This window comes from Desmodus rotundus, chromosome 1 (assembly GCF_022682495.2).
Source record: "Desmodus rotundus isolate HL8 chromosome 1, HLdesRot8A.1, whole genome shotgun sequence".
Lineage (NCBI taxonomy): Eukaryota > Metazoa > Chordata > Mammalia > Chiroptera > Phyllostomidae > Desmodus > Desmodus rotundus.
The window spans coordinates 97,960,475-97,981,147 of NC_071387.1; the positions used below are offsets into that span (position 1 = coordinate 97,960,475).

Sequence of the window (20,673 nt, forward strand, 5' to 3'; positions counted from 1 at the left end):
GGGACAGCACCTGTAGTCAGCTCTGGGGACTGTTCCACCCAAGACTCATCCTCTGCCCCAGGCTGGGCTCCGAGCCCCCCCTACCCCCCCCCCCCCGCCACCAGCCCTCTCCTCACTCCAAGGGCCTCAGGTGAGTGTGCCACCTCAGTTTGACATTCCTGTGCCCAAGTTCCCTACCAGGTGGGAGGGGAGGCAGCAGACACCCCCCACTCCACTGCTCCATCTATGGGGCTGGTTAACTAGTAGACGGACAAGGAGCCCTAGTCTGGAGTCCGGACACCTCTGCTAAGTAAGAGCATAAGCAATGGAAAGAACCCTAAAACCCACCTTGAGGGGCTTTTCAAGATGGGAAACTGAGGCTCAGCGACTAGAGTGTCTGTCTAGAGGTTTTTGCATATACATAGTCCTGTCTTCTATCTCACAGCCTACAGAAAAGTGAATGCCAACTAGATCAGATGGTCAACTGCCGAGAATAAAATAATTTAAATGTGAAAAAGAAACTTAGAATACAGAGATGGGAAAGAATATTTTAACCAAGTTGGACAGGAAACCATGAAGGAAATGTTACTTATTTTACAACATTTTCAAAAAAGTTATATAACTATAAAAAGTAGGAAAGTAAAAAGCATGCTAATAGCCATAAAGGAAGTTAAAAGACAAATGGGAGAAAATATGTGCTATGCATATGATAAAGGGTTAATATAATTAGGGTAGAAAGGAAATTCACACATTGAAAAAAGGCCCAAAAGGAAATTTAACACAAGACGTATAAAGGCAGTTTACATGAGAAGATGCAAATGGCATGTAACATGAAATGCTGCTAAATTGCACTTGTTTTTATTTATTGTTACATTTCTCCTGCCTTTTTCCCCAATGCTCACCCCTACCCCACTCCCCAATCCCAGTCAATCCCCCCACTGTCTGTGTCCATGAGTCCTCCATTCCTGTTCCTTTTCTTGCCCCTCCCCCTTCTTCCCCTCCTCCACCCGTTATTCCCCTTGCCCTCCCCTTGCACCTGTTCTAATACAAAGTAAAACAAGACTGACTCCTTATCAAAAGCAGCACAGGTAGCCCTCAGGATGCAGAGCCTCACGCTTGGCTGGTGGGAATGTGAACTCCCCAGCTTTTTGAAGGTTACTGTGGCAACATTAAAACATAATAGAAAGCACGAAAACCTAAGGACAGACACAGGGGTGTTGGCTGCAGAAGTGTTTGTATTACCATCAGAGTTTACCTAGATATTGAGAAGGGGAGCAAGGGGAACTAGACACTGAGCTTAATAAAATGGGGAACATAAGCCTACTTGCTAGCCAGGAAGCTAAAGCTTCATACCCTAGGGGATTACAGCACTGCTCTGCCAAGGGGAATTAATACTCCTCCCTTCCCCCACCCAGTACCACATTGTTGGGGGCCATGGGAGGGGGGAGGTGCTGGACCATAGAGGCCAGCCAGTCTGACTAAACCCATGTAAAACCTTTGAAAGTGTAGGAAGTTGATTAGTTCTTTTGAAAAGCACCTGGTCCATCCCAAACTCAAACTAATGAAATCCCAGAGGGAACAAAGAGCTGCTCTGTTGCTCATGACTTTGCACTTGCTGGAGGCACTTGCCTGTTCTTTCCATGGCCCTGTGGCCTCAGCAGCTGTGTAACTTCACAGGCAGGCTCTGGGAGGGAGCCTGAAATGGACTGCAGCTGGAAACACACGCTAAGCTTGCTGGATGCTGAACCGGACTTTAAAATATTTTATGTATGTATGTATGTATTTAGAGGGGAAAGGAGGAAAAGAGAGGGAGAGAAATCTGGATCAGTTGCCTCTCCATGCCCCCATCTGGGGACCAGGCCCTCAACCCAGGCATGTGCCCTGAGCAGGAACTGAATCGGAGACCTTTAGGTCTGTGGGACAATGCCCAACCCACTGAGACACCACCAGTCAGGGCTGGACTGTGCTTTAATATAGAGCATAAACTCTGGGCAGTGGCCTTCATCCTGGCCCTACTAAAGACAAGTTTGGACTGTTTCCATGTCAGGACAGAGGGAGATGGTGATGGGGGAACTCAAGAGTTGGCAAATGTTAGTTTTAAGTAATAGTTAATAAGCTTAGTAGTTAATGCATGTAAAAGCTGTTTTTTCAGGAACTGAATGAAGATCCACCCTCACTCCAGGAGACCACAAGCAGTTCTACCTTTGTGTCCCAGGAGGACTGCAAGCCGTCAAGAGGGTATCTGAGCTATTGTATTTCAGGGTGAGACATCCCGCAGTCCAGGACACAGGAGACAGACAGAATCAATCGCCCCTCAGCGGACTGAGTGCGAGCTGCGAACCAAAGGGTCACCAGTTCAATACCCAATTAGGGCATGTGCCTGGGTTGCTGGCCAGGTCCCCCGTACGAGGCACTCAAGAGGCATCCTCACATTGATATTTCTCCCCCTCTCTTTCTCCTTCTCTGCCCTTCTGTCTAAAAATGAATAAATAAAATCTTAAAACATTTAAAAAGAAAAGCAAAGAATCCGTCACCCAGGACACAGATGAAGGGATGCTGAGGGAAATTCTCGAACTGCAGCTTCCATCTGATTGACCTCTTTCCTGGACCCCAGACCCCTGACCTATACTTTTTTCCTCCTTATAAAAAAAGCTAGCTTGAAAGAAAATGCAAGACATTCTTTTAGGGTACATCACCTTCCTTCTTCTCAGATCGCTGGCCAGGCCATCTGAATAATGCGCCTGTAAAGATTCAATCCCTGTTTCTACTTATTGGGTGGTGGTGACGGGCACCATGAAGGCTGGCTTTTCCCGTTTCAGCAGGACATTGGAAACGCAGGGGGCAGCTTCACTCTCCAGGTGAATAAACCATGCCACGCCTCCCCGTGAGTGGGCCCTGGGAATGCCTTCCTTGTGATCCCAAGAAAGAACCTCATTTCCACCGACAACATTTGTAGTTGCAGAAGCTTGGGAGCTTTGTGAGGGGGATGGGTGAATAAATTATGCTGATATGCAATTGATATATATAATATGATGACTTTCTACACAACTTTTACACAGGTCTATGGGTCTTCTGAAGGAATATTAATGAGGTAGAAAAATCTAATTGCTGCATAATGTGGGTACATCCCATTTCCAGAATGGAACACCCTCAGACCTTCTCACTAGCTCTGAGTGTGGACCAGGTGGAGAGCTGTCCACCCACGCAGAGGGGCGGGCTATTGGGTGGGTGAGGACATGAACATTTTCCCACAGACAGTCTGTGTCTGGCCACAAAGAGCATTATTCTATTTGCTTTGAATAAAAATTCGAAAGGTTAACAAAAGCAGGGGGGAAAAAGCCCCCACTATAATTGAATTTTATCCAAATAATTGTTGGAAGAGCTACAGCATGTGGATTTCAGGGCCTCCCTACCAGGCCTCCCTACCCACCCTGCGGAGGAGGAGGAAACAGTGTTGCCAGTTCCCTTCCACTGCCCTCCCCCTCCCCCCTGCCTCATCACTCCCTCATCTTCCTTCCTTCCTGGTTACCACAGGCACTGGTGCCAATGCCCTGGGCCCAGCCTTATCTCCTACCATTTCCCTTCTAGCTATAGGCTCAGCTTTGCACACATTATGGAAATGATTGAGGCCCTCAGGCACCCTGGCTGCTGCTGCACCCTACCTGTCCCTGATCCACCCTGGGCTCCTCCTCCAGGTGCTTCCTGTGTACAAGGCTCTGTGAGGACTCCAGGTCTGTGTCAGTTTGTGGCCTCCTAATCTATTGACAAGGGGTAGCCTGTCACCCACCCCACTGCAGGTTTCCTGAAGGAAGGAACTGGGTCAAACCTTAACGTGGTCCGGCAGGGTGGGTGGGTGCAGAAGTCACTTTCCCTCTTTGTCCCAGCGCCCCAATATATCAGCAGAAACTAGACCAGGGTGCCCAGGCATCTGGAGTTCATAGGAATCGTTTTTCCAAAAGTTCTATGAACAATGTGGGGTTTCTGAATCTTTATTTTACCAAAACAAAGTTTTTCTTAGGTCCAACTAAGATCTATTATTATTATTTCATAAAGAAAAATCATTTTCAGTGGTCTCAGAATTGTTTGTGTCGATTGGTCACAAGTTTAATAGACAAAGACTGGTTAATGATTACAATGCACAATAAAATCTTAAGAAGGAAAGAATTTTGTGGACAATTTTTTTGGTATGTAGCAGTTTTTAAGTTATTAGTTTTTAAAATCAGTATTTTTTACAGATACATATTTTAAAGATTTTATTTATTTTTAGAGAGGGGAAAGGTGGAAGAGAGGGAGAGAAAAAACATCAATGTGTGGTTGCCTCTCAAGTGCCCCCTACTGGAGACCTGGCCTGCAGCCCAGGCATGTGCCCTAACTGGGAATCAAATAGGTGGTGTGCAGGCTGGCACTCAGTCCACTCAGCCACACCAGCCAGGGCTAAAATCAGTACTTTTTAAAAAAAAATTCCCCTCCCCTACATCTAAAATCAGTACTTTTTAATGAGAACAACTTGCCCAAAAATCTGTCACAGAATTTTGAGACCCATTCAAAGTTTAATGAGAAAAAAAGTCATTTTCCAACCAAAAGTAGGAAGTACATATTCTTGGAATTATGCTTAAATGAAGTTAGTTTGGGTGTGTTTCTGACGTTCAGTGTGTGTGTCTTGCTCGTCCCCAGTTGACCTGGGCACTTGTGCACCAGAAGATGACGGGCACGGACGGCGCCCTCCGGGCTCTCGGCCCACACTGAACGGAGAGTGAGGTCCAGCCACACTAGAGCACGGTGACCAGGGCAAATTCCTGGTTCCCTTCCAAGGGGCCATGGCAGAGGGTGACAGGGGCAGAAGATGGTTGCTGGAGCAGGAGGCCCCAAGAATTATGCTCCAATTTGATGGCTGCCTTGGGTGTCCCTTACCAGTTGACCTGGGCTGGCAGGTGGGGGTGAGGCTATCCGGGGCCCCTTCTCCTAGAGAAGCAGCCCACCCTTCCTGGCTTCTCCCTTCAGTGACCTGAAAAGGGGTGAAAAGAGGTCTAACGTGTCTAAAATTATAGTCCAGGGGGAAGGCTTGAGGCTGGGAGGTAGGGGTGGGGGGGTGGGGGGAGAAGTGGTGGTGGGAAAATGGGGACAACTATACTTGAACAACAATAAAAAAAAAAAAGAGAAAAAATTAGAGTCCAAAGAGGACAAGAAAGAGGGGAGGCAGAAAAACGATGTGAGGAAATAATAGCCAAGTAGTTTCGCATTGGGTGAAAGACATTCACTTACAGACTCGAGCAGCTCCGTGAAGCCTCAGAAGAATCAACACGAAGAACACATGCAGGCACATCACAGCCAACTACTGAAAACCGAACGTGAAAAGATTAAAAGCAGCCTGAGAAAAATGACATTCAAGGGAACAACAATTTTTACGACTTACAACTTCTCATCAGAAACCACAGAGGTCAGAAGACAGTGGAATGTCATCTTTAAAGTGCTGGGATAAAGAAAAAACTCCTGTCAGCCCACAAGTCTCTATCTAGCAGAAAACATCCTTTAAGGATGAAGACAGCCGTGGCCAGGTAGCTCAGTTGGTTAGAGGCTCATCCTGTTACACCAAGGTTGTGGGCTCGATCCCATGTCAGGGCACACGCAAAAATCAGCAAATGAAGCATCAAGAAGTGGAGCAGCAGGCACTGACTACTTGTTCCTGGGCCATGAAGTTTCCTTTTTCTCTGCTTTGGGCCCTCTGCTGCGACCGTGCTCCGTCAGACACCAGTCAGGCCAAGAAGCATCCAGGCTTAGTCCCCCTCTTTGCATTTATTGGAGCCGGGGTGCTGGAGCAGTGCAGCAGGTCATGGGCCTGGCATTGCTCCATCCAGATGTCTGTTGGGACAAAACGAATAACCCGGAACTCTAGAACAAGCTGGGTGCCAATGAGCAAGATAAGTTCCGCCCCGTGAGTGTAGGTTACAGCAAACTGAAGAAAGAAGGTCCAGACTTCTACATGCAATGTTTCACTATAGAGCTGCTTAGGATGACGGTCTTCCAGAAGCCATCCGCACAATTTTCCACTTAATCTTCCAAATGCACGAAATCATGGTGGTGTATTCTGTTGGGGTTTACATGGATTAGCAAATGTTTGAAACTTGGAAAAAAAAAAGGAGTGGAACAACAAATCATTGTTTCTGATGTCTCTCTCCTTCCCTTCCTCTCTCTCTAAAATATCAATTAAAAAAACTGAAGAATGAAAACATTTTTAGATAAAAGAAAACCAAGAGGGTGTTGCCAGCCAATCTGAATGACAACAAGTGCTAACAAGATAAGTCTTAAATTGTCTTAACAAAGAGACATAATAATAATAAAGACGGTGGCAGAAAACTTTTGGAGCTGGGTGTGTTTATGGCATATGTTGTCGTGGTGGTTTTACAGTTAAATACTTACCCCAAACTCACCAAGTCGTACACATTAAATATATACAGCTCTTTGTCAACATTAACGACTCCGTTGGTGTGAAGATGAATATAATCTATGCTGGGTTCATATTATTATATATAGTTTTTCTTCTTCTGACGTTCACAGAAATTAACATACTTTTCCATGAGCCCTGCAAGGTTTGAATGGTGGGGGTTGGGGATGCAGGCCGTAGGGTTGGGGTGGGGTTCGGCAGGGGAAGGGGCGGGGGTAGATGGGGAGTTGGCCACCACTTCCAGCGGTCTGCCCACCCTCCCTTCCTTCCTTCTCCTCTCCATCTCTCCCTCCGCCCCTCCACTCTCTCTTCCCCCATCCCTCTGCCCCTCCTCCCTTTCTTCCCTCCCTGGAAGCTTTATAGTCCCGCTCGCTCCTCCAGCTCTCAGGCTGCGCCCGCGGGCCGGGCGCCATGACGAGCCTCTTAGGGCGCGTATCGCTGCAGAGGCTGTCTTGCGGCCTGCGGACCCCGGTCCCCAGTCTGCTAGTGCGCCCCAGCTCAGGTGAGTTGGAGGAGGGGGCTGGTGGTAGGCGCTTCCCAGCCTTGGTTGGCACTGGTGCCGACTGGGCAGTCTGGGGGGTGGGGCGGTGGGCCAGAGCCCTGTAGTGGAGCCCTCCTGACTCGCTGGAAAGCCCTGGGGCACTGCAGGTCAGGGAGGGGCACGAGGTGATCCGGCCGTCTGGGAAGGCGCAGTTGGAGCGGCGCTCTCCTCAGGTACCAGCCCGGGGCCAGGGTCCCGCACACCTCCACACTCTTGCCCTCCAACCCCCGCAAGCCTCCTGCCCAGGTTGCCCCGGGGCAGAGGGACCGGGAACTCCGGAGCTGGAGGAAGCCAGAGGCCTAGTGGCCACATTGCGTGATGATGAGGGTCCCTGCTGACGTGGGGCCCCCTGAGGGAGAAGTCAATTTTCAGCAAATGAAAACCCCTCCCATGGAAACTGTTTTTGGGGTGTTTTCTCCAGGCCCTAATTTTTCCTCGGCCATACTTATTTGGGGCCCCCTGAGCCCATATCTCCATCCAAACGCTGGGAAGAGTGAATTGCCATCTTCCAATGCCAGGCTAGACAGGAGTCCCCTAGGCACTGGGTTTGGGGGACCAAACAAGCTAGGGGACTTCCCCCAGTGGGCCTCATTCAGCCGCAAACGGATGTGGTGGTGGTCACCCACAGCACATCCTCATCCCCAGGAGGAGAATTTGGTTAATTCTCCTCCTGGGGATGAGGAAAGGCAGCTGCAGATGTCCCCAGGGCCACTGGCCGGCCTCAACCCTTTTCTGCTTTCTCCACCAGTTCTGTCTTTGAAGGACTTTGCAGGACACCCAGGGTTTGGGCCCTTAAAATTTGACCCTGGATTCCATGCTGAGGGTTTGCTTAACTCTAGAAGTGGCCTGGGGCTGTTGGAGGGTGTTGCAGCCTCTGGTCTCCTTGGCTGTGTGTGGGGGGGAGCTCAGTGCTCTCTCCTTGGGTCTGGAAGCTGCTTGCCTTGAAATTCCACAGCGGTATAGAGTTCCTGCCTGGCCAATAGGTATAAGAAGAGAAGCCCTTCGGATTCCCTTTTGTTCTGGTGTCCATGGCCTACCTGGTGGGGGGAGTAAACTGCACTTCTCCCTGGTTGCCTGCTACTCCTTCACCTTAGACCCAGAAGATGGGCTCAGGGTCCCTGGTGACGTGGCAGGTGGAGGTTCAGACAGTGTCTGTGCCATCACCCCCAAGGACAGGAGTCAAAAGTGAAGCCAAGAGTCATGCTTTCTTTCCAGTGTGGCATCTCTGTGCCTTCCTGGGCCTCTCAGCTAAGATGCCTTCTCAGGGGACACCAGCTCCATCACGGGCAGTTTCTGCTACTGCCTGGGAGGAGCCATGGTCCCTCTGACAGGTTGGAAGCCCCCAGGAACCCAGTGCCCTGGTTGTCCCTGACAGGCAGCACCATACTGGGCAATTCCTGGTGTGGGCACCTCACTTCCCTCCAGAGCTGCTCTGCTGAAGGCAGACACTGAAGCCCAGATAATGTTTGGGTCCTGGCAGGGGAACACAAGTCGGGAGATGTGAGAGGGTGAGGCAGCATCCCTGACCCCTCCTCTTCTAAAGGAGGGCCCTCCTGGACCCGGGAGCAGACCCTGGTGGCCGTGAAGCCAGATGGGGTGCAGCGGCGGCTTGTTGGGGATGTGATCCGGCGTTTTGAGAGGAGGGGCTTCAAGCTGGTGGGGATGAAGATGCTTCAGGTAACAGGACTTTTGGCCTGTGGGCGTCCCTCAGGGGGCTAGGGGTAGGGCTTCTCACAGAGCTCAGGACCTGAGCCCTTCGCGTCTTAGCCCTGCTTCAGGAGGAGTGTCCTGTTAGAAGTAGAAAGGGAGGGATGGAGAGGTGGTATCTGTCCTGCACTGCTGTGGTTGGTGTACCAGCCCATGAAGGTGTTATCTGCAAAGTCATTGCCCCAGTGCCCAGTGGGGTTGCCTCTGCAGAGGCTGCTTTCTTTCTTTCCCCCAACACTGTCCAGGCGCCGGAGAGCGTCCTTGCTGAGCACTATCATGACCTTCGGGGGAAGCCCTTCTACCCAGCCCTCATCAGCTACATGAGCTCCGGCCCTGTGGTGGCCATGGTATGGCCTGGTGCAAGGGGTGGAGGGCCGTGGACTGAGCCCAGAGCTGCCGAGCCCTTGGTGATCCCCACTTTTTCCGACCTTTATCTCTGTGCTGCAGGTCTGGGAAGGCCCCAATGTGGTCTGCGCCTCAAGGGCCATGATAGGACACACCGACTCAGCTGAGGCTGCTCCCGGCACCATTCGAGGAGACTTCAGCCTCCACATTACCAGGTACAGGAGCCCTGACACATTCAGCCACAAGCTCATTGTCTTGCTGGATGAAAGTAAATCTAAAAGAGGCTTGTGATGGTGGGGCATCAACCTATTTGCCCGTTTCGGGAGATAAAGCATTCCCTGTGTTGTGTGAGTACTCTGCCATCTTTGTGTTACCTGACTGTATCCTGCCAGATACCCCGAGGGAGGGCTGCTAAGAAAATGAGGCTCCCAGTAAGTCTGGGCTGGTCCACGAGGTTGTGGGTAACAGGCCAAGGCCAGGCTGGAACCCAGTTTCCTAGCTCCCCTCTGCATAATCACCTGTCTCAGTCCTCTGGACAGTAAGGAATCAGCAGACCATTCCCAGGACACCCAAGGTACATGTTAAAGCCTATACCTTACCTCTGCTACCTATCACCTGGCACAGGAATGTCATCCATGCCAGCACCTCCGTGGAGGAGGCCCAGAGGGAGATCCAGCTGTGGTTCCAGAGCAATGAGCTGGTGGACTGGGCAGATGAAGGCTACCGCAGCAGCCTCTACCTGGCCTGAGCCTCAGGATACCCTCAACTGCCTCAGCATCCACTCAGGACCAACTACCTCTGTCCACAAGAACTTGAGCCCACCCCTGTGCTCTGCCCATCTGTCTCGGACCCACTTCCCTGTTCACCTTCTGCCCCAGCCCAGATCAGCTAAACCAACTTTATGTGCCTTTTGTATTCTAAGCCAGCAAGAGATTGGATCAAATCCTTTCCATGCCACAATGCCAGACTACCTTTGGGGTGTCTCCAAAAATGGGTAGTTTAACCTCCACTCCCCCAAAGGGGAGACATTAAAATTCATTGTGCTGTGCATGGGGGTGGAGTGCTTATTAAGACTAGGTACGAATGAGGCCTTTATGCAAAGTTGTAAGCGGTTTGAGAGTAGAGATGAAGCTTACCATCTCATAAACCAATAGGGGATCAATAACTGTTGAATGTGTGACTATGGCAGAGGTCCAGAGACCTCCAACTGAAATTTAGGGGGATCCAACCTGGGCCCTGAAGTTGGTGCTGTCCCTGCCCCCTACTGGTCTGATTCTGCTGGAGGAGCCACCTGCCTTGGACAGGATTGGAGGGTGGCAGGAAGGAGTGGCTGAGACCACCCTCAGGGCAAAGAGCCTGCTAATGGTGGCCTTCCCCCACTTCATGTCTTCCTGTGGCTGCCTAGTGCCCAGTTGTTTTCATATTGACACTACATCTCACCCCTCGATCCTGGTCCCCAGGTGCCCCTCTTGTGACAGGTACTGGACACTGCATGTCATTATATCTCCTGAGACTGACTTGGTCCTCGTTTTATTTTTCTTTTGCCTTCTTGATGATGGATGCCCTGGTCCTTGCCCTGACATTTTTCGCTCTCTAGATGGGTCATTTTGGGAAATGGCACTGGGGCTGGACAAACGAAGCAAAGGCCTTTCTTGTTTTCCATGGCTTTCCGGTGCTGGAGTCTCCTTATTTCCTTCTTTCTGATATTTAAGCAACAGGAGGGAGGTGCCTGGGAGGTGAGGGTATTTACGTGATGAGCACCTCCCACAGCATCATTCAAACCAGGTGTTTTGTTTTTTTAAAGGTTTCGTTTATTTTTTAGAGAGGGGGAGGGAGGGAAACATAGATCAGTTGCCTCTCCCATGCCCCAAACGGGAGACCCAGCCCACAACCCAGGCGTGTGCTGACTGGAAATCTAACCCGTTCGGTTTGCAGGGCGGCACTCAATCCACTGCGCCACACCAGCCAGGGCCTATTTTATTTTGTTTTATTTTTAAATTAATCATTTTTTAGAGAGAGGGAAGGGAGGGAGAAAGGGAGAGAAACATCTACAGGCTGCCTCCGCACACACCGTGACCAGAATTCCAACCAGCGACCTTTGGCTTTGCTTGACTCCTGCCCAATCAACTGAGCCACACGTGTCGGGACACCCGGTGTTTTAAATGCACAGCTGAGCCAGCAGCGGTGTGGGGAGCCCAGCGGCTCTGCTGCCGGCCGTCAGCCTGACCTTAACTCGGGAACCGAGTGTCCGCTGCGTCCGGCTGATTGAAACCACGGCACCCAATCTTGTGGAAAGGACTTAGTCTAGCGGGCAGTTTGGAGGACAGCTCACCTGGCAGCCGTGGAAATGCGCCTGCAAAACTGCGCTTGCGCCCGCGGCGGTTCTGGAACAGACCAACCAGCCCCCAGTCTCAGCAGGCCGCAGTGGGCGGGACATCCTGGCAGACGCCGCGCCGCCCCTGTGGGTGGGGCCCGCGGGGGTGGTCGAGCTGGGCGGCCCGAGGGGGCTAGGAGGCAGCTGTGGGTGGGGCGTCCTGGGAGGTACTAGGGGCTCTGTGGGAAGGGTGGTGGCGAAAAACCTGGACCCGGTGGGTGCGCGGAGGTGACCTTAACTAGAGCGCCGCTTGTCCTGGTGGCGGAGGCTGGTTCTCTGATCCCAAGCAGGTCCTTGCTGTCCTCGCTGCCGGGGGTCTGTACCAAGCGCCATGGCCCAGCCGCCGCCCGATGTCGATGAGGACGACTGTCTTCCCGAGTACCGCCACCTCTTTTGCCCGGATCTGCTCCGGTGAGGGCCGAGTCCCGACCTGCTTTCCGGACGTCTCGGGAAGCGGTGTCAGGAACTGGGGGTGCCGGGGAGCGAGGCGGGAGACTGGAGGCGTCCGGGGATTGGGACCCGGGCTTCGACGTGTCCAAGTACTCCTACATTTTGATCTATGTCCTGTTGAGAGCACGTTTTGTTTGTCTTGGCCAGTGCTGGTAATTCCTAATGGTATTCTGGGAGTGTGGAAGTGAGGGGCAGGTAGAGCAAGGCTTGTAGGTTTTGAAAACATTATTCAGTTAATTTACTTTACCAACAGAGAATTTTAGGCTGAAATAGGATTTCCCACAGACCCAGAGAGGCTAGGAACGCAGGCTTCAGCGTTGCATTATCTTACAGAAATGCTTCACTTTCCCTGTCAACAGTCTAAATTTGATAGAGCTGACTAGTTCATAGGGTCAAAGTTCTTCCAGAGTGGCAGCCTTCCCCCACTCCTCAGTTGCCAGGGATATCTTTAAAGAACCTCTTGTTTTCTTCTCCCAGGGACAAAGTTGCCTTCATCACAGGTGGTGGCTCTGGAATAGGGTTCCGAATTGCTGAGATTTTTATGCGGTGAGCACTGTTCGGTTTGCTCTGTGCCCATCATCCTACCCCACCCCCACGACTGATTCTCACACCTCCCTGCTGGATCTTGGGATTCCTGGGCAAGATGCTGGTGGGTGTGGGAACCCCTCTAGGCAATGAGCTGTAGGAGAGCATCTGAAAGGGGTCTAGAGCTGTCCCTGGGGTGGGGCAGGACTCCAGGGCCCACTCCTAGAGGTTAGTGGACACTGTGTGGCTCTGGTATCAGCACCCTCATTTATACAAAGGTGGGGTTCAACAGGTTGAGGTAACTCTATTACAGGGCCCCCTGGGGCCTCCCTTAACCAGGGTCATGGAGGGCCCAGTTGGACGCAGAACACAGTGTCTCTTGAGACACAAGTTCTGTGGCCTCGGGCCCAGGTCAGCAACTTGTCACCCCAGTCCTGGAGAGGCCCCGAGTTAGGCTGTGGTTGGGGGAGAGGAAGCCTGTTGATATCCTTGGGGTCCTCCCCCATTCCTCTTGGACCCCTATACTTCATACCAGAGGGGTAAGTCCCTCTGGACAAGATTTTGGGGTTCATTCTTTATGGGTGAATTTGTTTTCCTAGCTGGTAGCTTTGGGCATGTTGGTTCTCTGAACAGAGCATGGATAGCTGGTCAAGGTCATTTTGAGGAGCAGGTAGAACCTGCTGAGCAGGTGATAGCTGCGGTTGTCACCACCACAGCGAGGCTGGGTTTGTCAGGAGGTAAGGCAGGGCAGGCACCCCTGGCATCAGAATGGGCTCTCTGTCCTTCTCTCCAACATCAAAGCGAGAGAGGGCAGGGGCATGTGTGGCTGTGCTGGGCGACCCAGCAGGCCCATGCAGATGCCTGGGCCCCATCCAATGCTCACAGCTGCTTTGGTGCTATGCACGTGGTGTTTGGGGCGGGGCCTGCATCACTTTGGGGCAGGCCTCATATCCTGGTATCAGAAGGGCCCTCCCAGAAACCCTGGGGGTGGGACTGATGGCACTCACCTGAAGTCCCACCACAGTGGCTCAACCCTGCTCAGACCCCTGTGTCCTCCTCCAGCTGTACCTTCAGTCCTGGGCTGGGTGCTTCAGCCTGAGAGACCCTCGGGGGGAGGGAGCTCTGGGCAGGAGCCCACCTAGGTGTGCCCCTTGTACCTTGCCACCCTCACTCCTGCCCTCTGGCTTTGCAGGCACGGCTGCCACACAGTCATCGCCAGCAGAAGCCTTCCAAGAGTGTTGATGGTGAGGGGGTCTCTCCTGTGCCCACCCCATCCATGAGTGGCTGTGGAGACCCAGACAGAGCCTGGGCCTGGAGGGTCCTGAGGCCCAGAGGATGCTGACACCAAAATCTGCTCCTCTTCCAAATCTTGAGCTTCAGTGGCAGTTGCCTCCTAGGGACACCCCTGGATTTTTTTTTAAATGTTAATATTGTGTCCTGCGAGGGACCATCATGTTGAGTGGTACCGCCACCGAGAGAGATCTCTGAGCGCACCTGGGTTATAATAGTAGTCCGCATGTCCCACACCCAGGAGGAGAATCTTAGCACTGCCACAGTGGGTCTCTGGGCAGGGACTGGAAGTCAACTAGATTGTCCTGGAAGGTGATGGGGAGGGAGGAGACTAGGGCAGGCGGTGGAGGAGAGAGTGTTGAATGTCTTAGAAATGTCTGCTGGGGTGGTGGACCCAGGGAATCGCTGCACGCGGGCTGCACCTCCCAAGATTGGAGTCCAGCAACAACCCTGGCTTCCCAGCAGAACCTGGACACATACTCCTCAGATTCTTTTTTCTTTTTTTAAGAGAGAGAGGAAAGGATAGAGAGAACGTTGATTTGTTGTTCTGCTCGTTTATGCATGTATCAGTCGCTTCTTACATTCGCCCTGACCAGGGATCAAACCTCACGTATCAGGACGATGCTCTGACCACCTGAGCTGCAGGCCAGGGCCCTCCTCGGGTTCTGAAGGGTTGTTCCCTCCAGGCTAAGGCCGCTTGGCCGCTGCCCACCTCTTCTCTCTCTTCCTGTCTGGCTTCTAGGCCGCCAAAAAGCTGTCTGCTGCCACCGGCCAGCGGTGTCTCCCTTTGTCTCTGGACGTTCGAGCTCCCCCAACCGTCATGACTGCCGTGGACCAGGCACTGAAGGAGTTTGGGAAAATTGACATTCTCATAAACTGTGAGTCACTGCCAGCGAGGATGGGGGTTTCCTGATAGGTCAGCAGTACCAGACCTTCCTACTTGGAGATCCCAGAACTTCTGTCCCAGGCTCCAGGCCACTGTCTCCGCCCGGCTCTGCTCCTTCTGAGTCATTGCACTGTGAACTCGGCTGAATCAGTCAGGGGCACTCTCGAGCCTTCTTCCCTGTCCACCTTGGACCACCCTGAAGTCTGTACACTCTAACTTCCCAGGGCTCTAACACCATCCACGTCTCCTTCCACCTTGCAGGTGCAGCTGGTAACTTCCTGTGCCCAGCCAGTGCATTGTCCTTCAATGCCTTCAAGGCTGTGATGGACATCGACACCTTGGGCACATTCAATGTGTCTCACGTGCTCTACAAGAAGTTCTTCCGGGTGAGTATTCTCTTGGCTGGGGCCTCCCCTCTTCTGGTGTTCTGCTCACTGACACCCCCATCACATCCTGTGTTGCAGGATCATGGAGGAGTCATTGTGAACATCACAGCTACCTTGGGTAACCGCGGGCAGGTTCTCCAAGTGCATGCAGGCTCTGCCAAGGCAGCCGTGGGTACGGCACCCCATCTGGTCTGCTCTCCTGGGTTCCTTAGGGTTCCTCTCCAGCTCATCCCTGGAGGCCAACAGTGTCCGAGTGGGCACTGGAGAGGCCCAGCCCTGGACCTGAGTCCCCACTTCCACTTAGGCTGTCCCAGAAGGCAGAGCAACCCTGCATTCTCCCTCATGCCTGTCTTCCTTCCTTGCAGATGCAATGACGCGGCACTTGGCTGTAGAGTGGGGTCCCCAGAACATCCGAGTCAACAGCCTTGCCCCTGGCCCCATCAGTGGCACGGAGGGGCTCCGGCGGCTAGTAGGTAAGGCTCTCAGGGAGCGCATGCCCCTTGGGATGATCCTCTAGGTACAGGTCCCACAGTGCCTCCATAGGGTCCCCTCCCACCTAGCTGGGGCAAGCCTGGGACAAGTGCCAAGTTTTTATGGCTCCCTGGGGCTGGTAAAGAGTTTGTCCTCAGGTCAGGGCCATTTGTGGTTAGCACACAGCTGCAGTGGACTAATGGTCAGCCAGACTTTGGCAGCTGTTCCCTTGAGGTAGAGGCCACAGGGCTGCTGGTCTTGATGTGTGAGTCAGACACAGAGTGGGGCTCCCGTTGAAGCTTCCAGAACCTTGGCAGGATGTACGTCCAAAAGCCCTGTGCTGATTCTGCGGCAGTGTCACTCAGTACCTGGCCTGTTCTCCGCCAGGATGGTGCTGACAGGGCCCTGACATTCTCAGATGTGGTTTAGGGAAAGCTGGGCAGGGGAGGGTGGAGGGTCCTGGGGTCCTGTGACTCATGAGGGCTGACCTCCCAGGTGGCTCCCAAGCCAGCAAGGCCCTGGCCGGCCCGCTGCAGAGGCTGGGGAACAAGACAGAGATCGCCCACAGTGTGCTCTACCTGGCCAGCCCTTTGGCATCCTACGTGACGGGGGCCCTGCTGGTGGTTGATGGCGGAATGTGGCTGACGCTCCCTAATGACATCAAGTTGCTGGCGGATTTTGCATCCTTCTCTGCTAAGCTTTAGGTGATGTGCCACTCACCTTTGGGGGTGTCACTTGTGTCCATGGCACCCTTCCCAAAACCCCCTCCTGGTGGGCTGATGGTCACTATCTTGGCCCTGATTCATTTGCCCTCAATTCCTTGGGCATATTTCTAGGTGTGTCCTTCGGCACTTTTGGGTGTCCACTACCTCAACAGACCAGGCCACGTATAGGGCAAGGCTGTGGAGGGGTCTTCTTGGGTGGCACCGGGAGGGGGTCCAGCCCAATAGAGCTGTATCTTAGACTTCAGGGACTCCTGCAAACCAGGATGGGCATTGTTTGCCTGTAGCAGACAGGAGTGTCTTTCTCTTTGGGACCTCCCCTGGGTGACCCTCTCTGGAGGTCTCAGGGCTGGCTGAGCCCATGGGACCAGGGGAGGGGTGCCATTGCTCGCTGCCTTCCCTTCCTCCCCACCAATCCCAGTAGTGTGGCTGCTGCATGAGGCCCACTCATCCTGGTTCTCCGAGTAGCAGCTTCCTCTGAGGAAGGCTGAGCCCCTGCCTGTGCCTCTGAACCCGTGTATCTTCCGAACTTCCTGGGTCCCCAATACAGGGTAGTGGAATGCTTTAGGACTTCGGCTGTCTCTTGTCCCATCTGAGGAGGCATGTATGGTGACGGGGCACCCCAGGAGTTGACAGTTCAGTCAGTCACACTGTGAAGCCAAGTTTGAAGCAGGCCTTGGCAATGTTCTCCCCACGCCTTCCATCCTCCCTGCAGAGGAGGGCACAGGTGATGCTGAGAAGCCCGTCTTCTGAGGCCCTCTGTGGTTTGGTTGCCATCAGGCACATTCCGATGTGTCTGATGGCACAGGTCGCTCATGCCCTGCGAGCCACCAGGCAGCTGGGGGAGGCAGGGGGTGGGGAGCCTAGGCTGGTAAACCAGTCACTGGGGTGAGGAACACTCATCTGGGGGAGCTCTGGAAGAACGTAGGAGGGACTGCTGATATCTGCCCCCCAGGGGGGATACAAGGCTCGGCTGCCCACTACCCTCGCCCAGCCATTTGTGGGTGCTGCCCAGATGGCAGATATAGCCCCCTAGGCTATGTAGGAGATGGCCCTGGTGCCTTTCAGTCCTCTCTGACCTTGGTGTCTGCTGGCATTTCTAACAGAAGCTGCACAGCTGAGGCAAAGAAGGGATTCTGAAGGGGAGAGTGGCCCGCAGCCCACTCGTATATTCCTAGGACCTGCCTCTCACGCAGCTGAGAACTCCAAACCAACCACCCCAGCAGAGCAGCTGAAGCAAAGACTGGCCCCTCCTCTGGGAGCTGTGCTATGTCCACATTGCCTTCCCATGGCCCCATCTCCTGTGCACGGGTGGGAGTGACCAAGCAATGAGGCCAGCCTGCGGGCCTGCCCACACCACACAGATGTCCGCCATGGGGCGGTCTGGCATTCCAGAGCTCCCTCGAGTGTAAGGGTACAGACCAGATGCTGGGGTATGCTCCTCACCCCCTGTCCTAGGGTTGGGGCTGTCCCACTTGCCTACTCTGCCTAGCCCCAGCCTGGGTCCAGCAGGTGCCCCGAGGTTCAAGTCCCTCAAAACCATAGGTCGCCCACTGTAGGAAAGGTAGGTGGGCACACACCGTATTTTTCGGACTATGAGATGCACCAGACCATAAGATGCGCCTAGGTTTTAGAGGATGAAAATAGGAAAAAAAAAAACCCGCTCCACTGCTTCCCCCACCCCCCCAACGCGAGCCAGGCAAGCTACATTTGGACTATAAGAAGCACCCCCATTTCCCTCCCAGACTGAGGGGGGATGCGTCTTATAGGCCGAAAACTACAGTACCTTTCCTCCCCGCCTTGTTACCACTCATTTGTGTAAGCACAGGTCCTACAGCTCTGCCAGAAAATGCATTTCCTTCAAAAATACTTTTACTATAAAAACATCTATTCAGCCCTGGCTGGTGTGGCTCAGTGGATTCAGCACCGGCCTGTGAACCAAAGGGTCACTGATTCTATTCCCGGTCAGGGCACACGCCTGGGTTGCGGGCCAGGTCCCCAGTGAGGGGCGCATGAGAGGCAACTGCACATTGATATTTCTCTCCCTCACCTCTCTCTAAAAATAAATAAAATCTTTTAAAAAAACACAAAACCATCTATTCATTGGAATTCGCAAAAGCTTTTAGAAGGAAAAAGGAAGATACTTGAAAAGAATCACTGGTGATCTGGTCATTTACAGGTAAGGGGTATGTTTCTTTTCTGTCTTTTTCCTGTGAAGAGTTTAGAAAAAACGCTTCCTATCTAATGCTTGAAGTCCCTTCCCTTTCTGAGTCCTGGGGATGCCACCCTGAGGCAAGGAGAGGCTGTCACCCCCCCTACTGGTAGGGGGCCTCAACCCTGCAAGGTCCTTGTTTGTTCTCAGTAAGTTCCCACTGCCGTTAGAGTGCTGAGCGTGAGCTTCGCCCCAGATGATGAAGTTCACTTGTACGTTGTGCAAGTCCCTTTGTTCTATGAAAAGAGAGACTACTCTCCACAGGTGCAAAGGGACTGGCAGGGAAACCCCAGCACCACGGCAGCTGGGAGACCACCTGGCAGAGGGAGCACCTTTTGCTATTTAAAGGTGCTCCTGGTCAGGGAACACAGGATGTGGTGGCATCAAGTTCACCAGCAAGGAAAATGGGTTCTTGGGATATTTCTTGGGGGAATGACAAAACAGTCAAAGCAGTTACTAGGGACACCTGGCCAGTGAGAGGCAGAGGCAGTCCTGGACCCCACTCCCCATACACCAGAGAACGTGGGCCTTTTGTCCTGTAAAGAGCAAGCCCTGGAGGACGGCCTGATCGCGGAGCGTGCACCACCATCAATGACCAGGCCCTGCTCCTTTTGAAGGTTGGGATATCACAGGTTTCAGCGATAAAAGCTTTTATTTTTAAAGTCATATTTTATTGTTTATCCTATTACAGTTGTCCCAGATTTACCCCCATTGCCCACCTCCTTCCAGCCTCCCCCACTCCCTCAGGCCATCCCTGCACTGTTGTCCATGTCCATGGGCCATGCATATATGTACTTTGGCTACTCTACTCTCTATTATTATATGTATTTTACATCCTCAGGACTATTCTGTAACTACCACTCTGTACTTCTTAATCCCTTTTTTGCCCATCCTCCTGACATTCTGCCCATCTGGCAACCATTTATGATTCTGTTTCTGTTCTGCTTGTTTATTTTGCTTTTATTTTTAAAAAGATTTTATTTATTTTTAGAGGGGAAGGGAGGGAGAGAAACATCAATGTGTGGTTGCCTCTCACATGCCCCCCACTGGGGACTTGGCCTGCAACTCAGGCATGTGCCCTGACTGGGAATCAAACCGGTGACCTTTTGATTAGCAGGCTGGCCCTCAACCACTGAGCCACACCAGCCAGAGCTATTTTGCTTTTTAGAATCAATTGTTGATTGATAATGAGTTTATTGCCATTGTATTGCTCATATTTTTTATCTTAAATAACAGCCATTGACATTTCATGTAATACTGGATTGGTGGTGACGAACACCAGCCTTTTCTTGTCTGGGAAGCTCTTCATCTGTCTTTGAATTCTGAATGATAGCTTTGACCTCTATTGGCACATCCAAGGTCAGCCACCACCTGTGTTCCGTCCAGAGTCACACAGCATGAGCTATAAAGCGGTCAGCAGATGGCTGCTACTTGTGCTGGGTTTGGAGGTGCCCAGGCGAAGCCAAGTAGTGACCCAAGGCTGGCTACTGCTAGTGCTGGGCCGGGCAATTTAGTGAGGGTTAAGGTGCTCACTGAAACCAGATGCTGCTCGTTTCAGAGAATTTAGGAGAATCTGAAGCATGGGTCGAAACAAGCCATTTATATGAAAAAGCACTAGAAACAGCTTGGGTGAGGCAGGGCCTTAGGGAGTCTTCAGGGTGGGGCAAACTGTGAGCCAAGTTGATGGAGTCTCAGATACGGTGCCCACCTGTGGGCTCTGTGGTTCCGTGTGGGGAGGACTCGGAAAAGGAACAATGTCCTGTGCCAGCACCTCTGGGAGAAAGCTGACCCCCCAGTTCTTGCCCTGATGCCACGGACAATTCAGTTCCTCCCTGTATGTCTCTGATACCTTTCAATCGGCTGCTCCCATGCTGGACCTCAGAGGAAGTGAGTCCAAGTTAAGTCTGGGCGCGGGCCCTGTAAGAACTGCCTGATACTCCAGCAGTTTCTGTCTTCCACAGCCTCAATTCCTGCTGATTTTTACAGCGAGAAGTTATGGGGGCTTGTCTTTCTGGCACTGGAACCTTGGGCTGGGGAGCCTAGTGTGGAGCTGACCCCTCACTCCTGAGATAGTTTTCCTGATTTTTATCAGCCACACCTGGGTGTGGGTCTGGTTCTGTCTCTCTGCCCCTCCTTCCAGTCACGATGTGGTTTCTTCTTCAATTCCATAGTCGTAGGACTTCCATTTAGCTCAATTTCTGATGGTTCTGAATGATGATTGGTCTATAGGTTAGTTGTAATTTTGATGTAGTTGTGTGAGGAGGTGAGCTGTGTTTACCTAAGCCGCCATCTTAACTGGAAGTCCAGTAAGATTTTTATCACTTATTAGCCAGGGTTCTCCAG

The 20,673-nt window shown here is 52.4% G+C and overlaps 2 protein-coding genes and 1 long non-coding RNA gene across 6 annotated transcripts; 2 read left to right on the top strand and 1 right to left on the bottom strand.

Annotated features, from left to right (window-relative positions):
* Window positions 1-4,792: 4,792 nt before the first annotated feature.
* Window positions 4,793-5,539, bottom strand: LOC123479009 (uncharacterized). Its single transcript, XR_006654456.2, has 3 exons — window positions 5,393-5,539; window positions 5,242-5,314; window positions 4,793-4,984 (listed from the first exon to the last, which is right to left on the bottom strand). It is a non-coding gene; the product is annotated as an uncharacterized lncRNA (long non-coding RNA).
* Window positions 5,540-6,691: 1,152 nt separating this feature from the next.
* Window positions 6,692-10,514, top strand: NME4 (NME/NM23 nucleoside diphosphate kinase 4). The gene is made up of 5 exons (XM_024553407.4): window positions 6,692-6,923; window positions 8,506-8,639; window positions 8,915-9,016; window positions 9,117-9,229; window positions 9,639-10,514. Exons 1-5 carry the CDS (start codon window positions 6,833-6,835, stop codon window positions 9,760-9,762), a joined length of 564 nt encoding a protein of 187 aa, XP_024409175.2. The 5' UTR covers window positions 6,692-6,832; the 3' UTR covers window positions 9,763-10,514.
* A 520-nt stretch (window positions 10,515-11,034) lies between these two features.
* On the top strand, window positions 11,035-19,328 carry DECR2 (2,4-dienoyl-CoA reductase 2). Of its 4 annotated transcripts, none has more exons than XM_045189676.3 (10): window positions 11,035-11,475; window positions 11,679-11,799; window positions 12,316-12,384; window positions 13,556-13,607; window positions 14,396-14,531; window positions 14,801-14,925; window positions 15,004-15,097; window positions 15,291-15,398; window positions 15,892-16,100; window positions 17,225-19,323. In XM_045189676.3, the coding sequence occupies exons 2-9, from the start codon at window positions 11,720-11,722 to the stop codon at window positions 16,098-16,100; spliced, it is 873 nt and encodes a 290-aa protein (XP_045045611.1). In that variant the 5' UTR covers window positions 11,035-11,475; window positions 11,679-11,719; the 3' UTR covers window positions 17,225-19,323. The 4 variants fall into 4 exon arrangements, with proteins under 4 accessions (XP_045045611.1, XP_024408894.1, XP_053783447.1 ...); XM_053927472.2 differs by lacking the exon at window positions 11,035-11,475 and adding an exon at window positions 11,534-11,555; XM_024553126.4 differs by lacking the exon at window positions 11,035-11,475 and having other exon boundaries at window positions 11,486-11,799; window positions 17,225-19,322.
* Window positions 19,329-20,673: the final 1,345 nt, after the last annotated feature.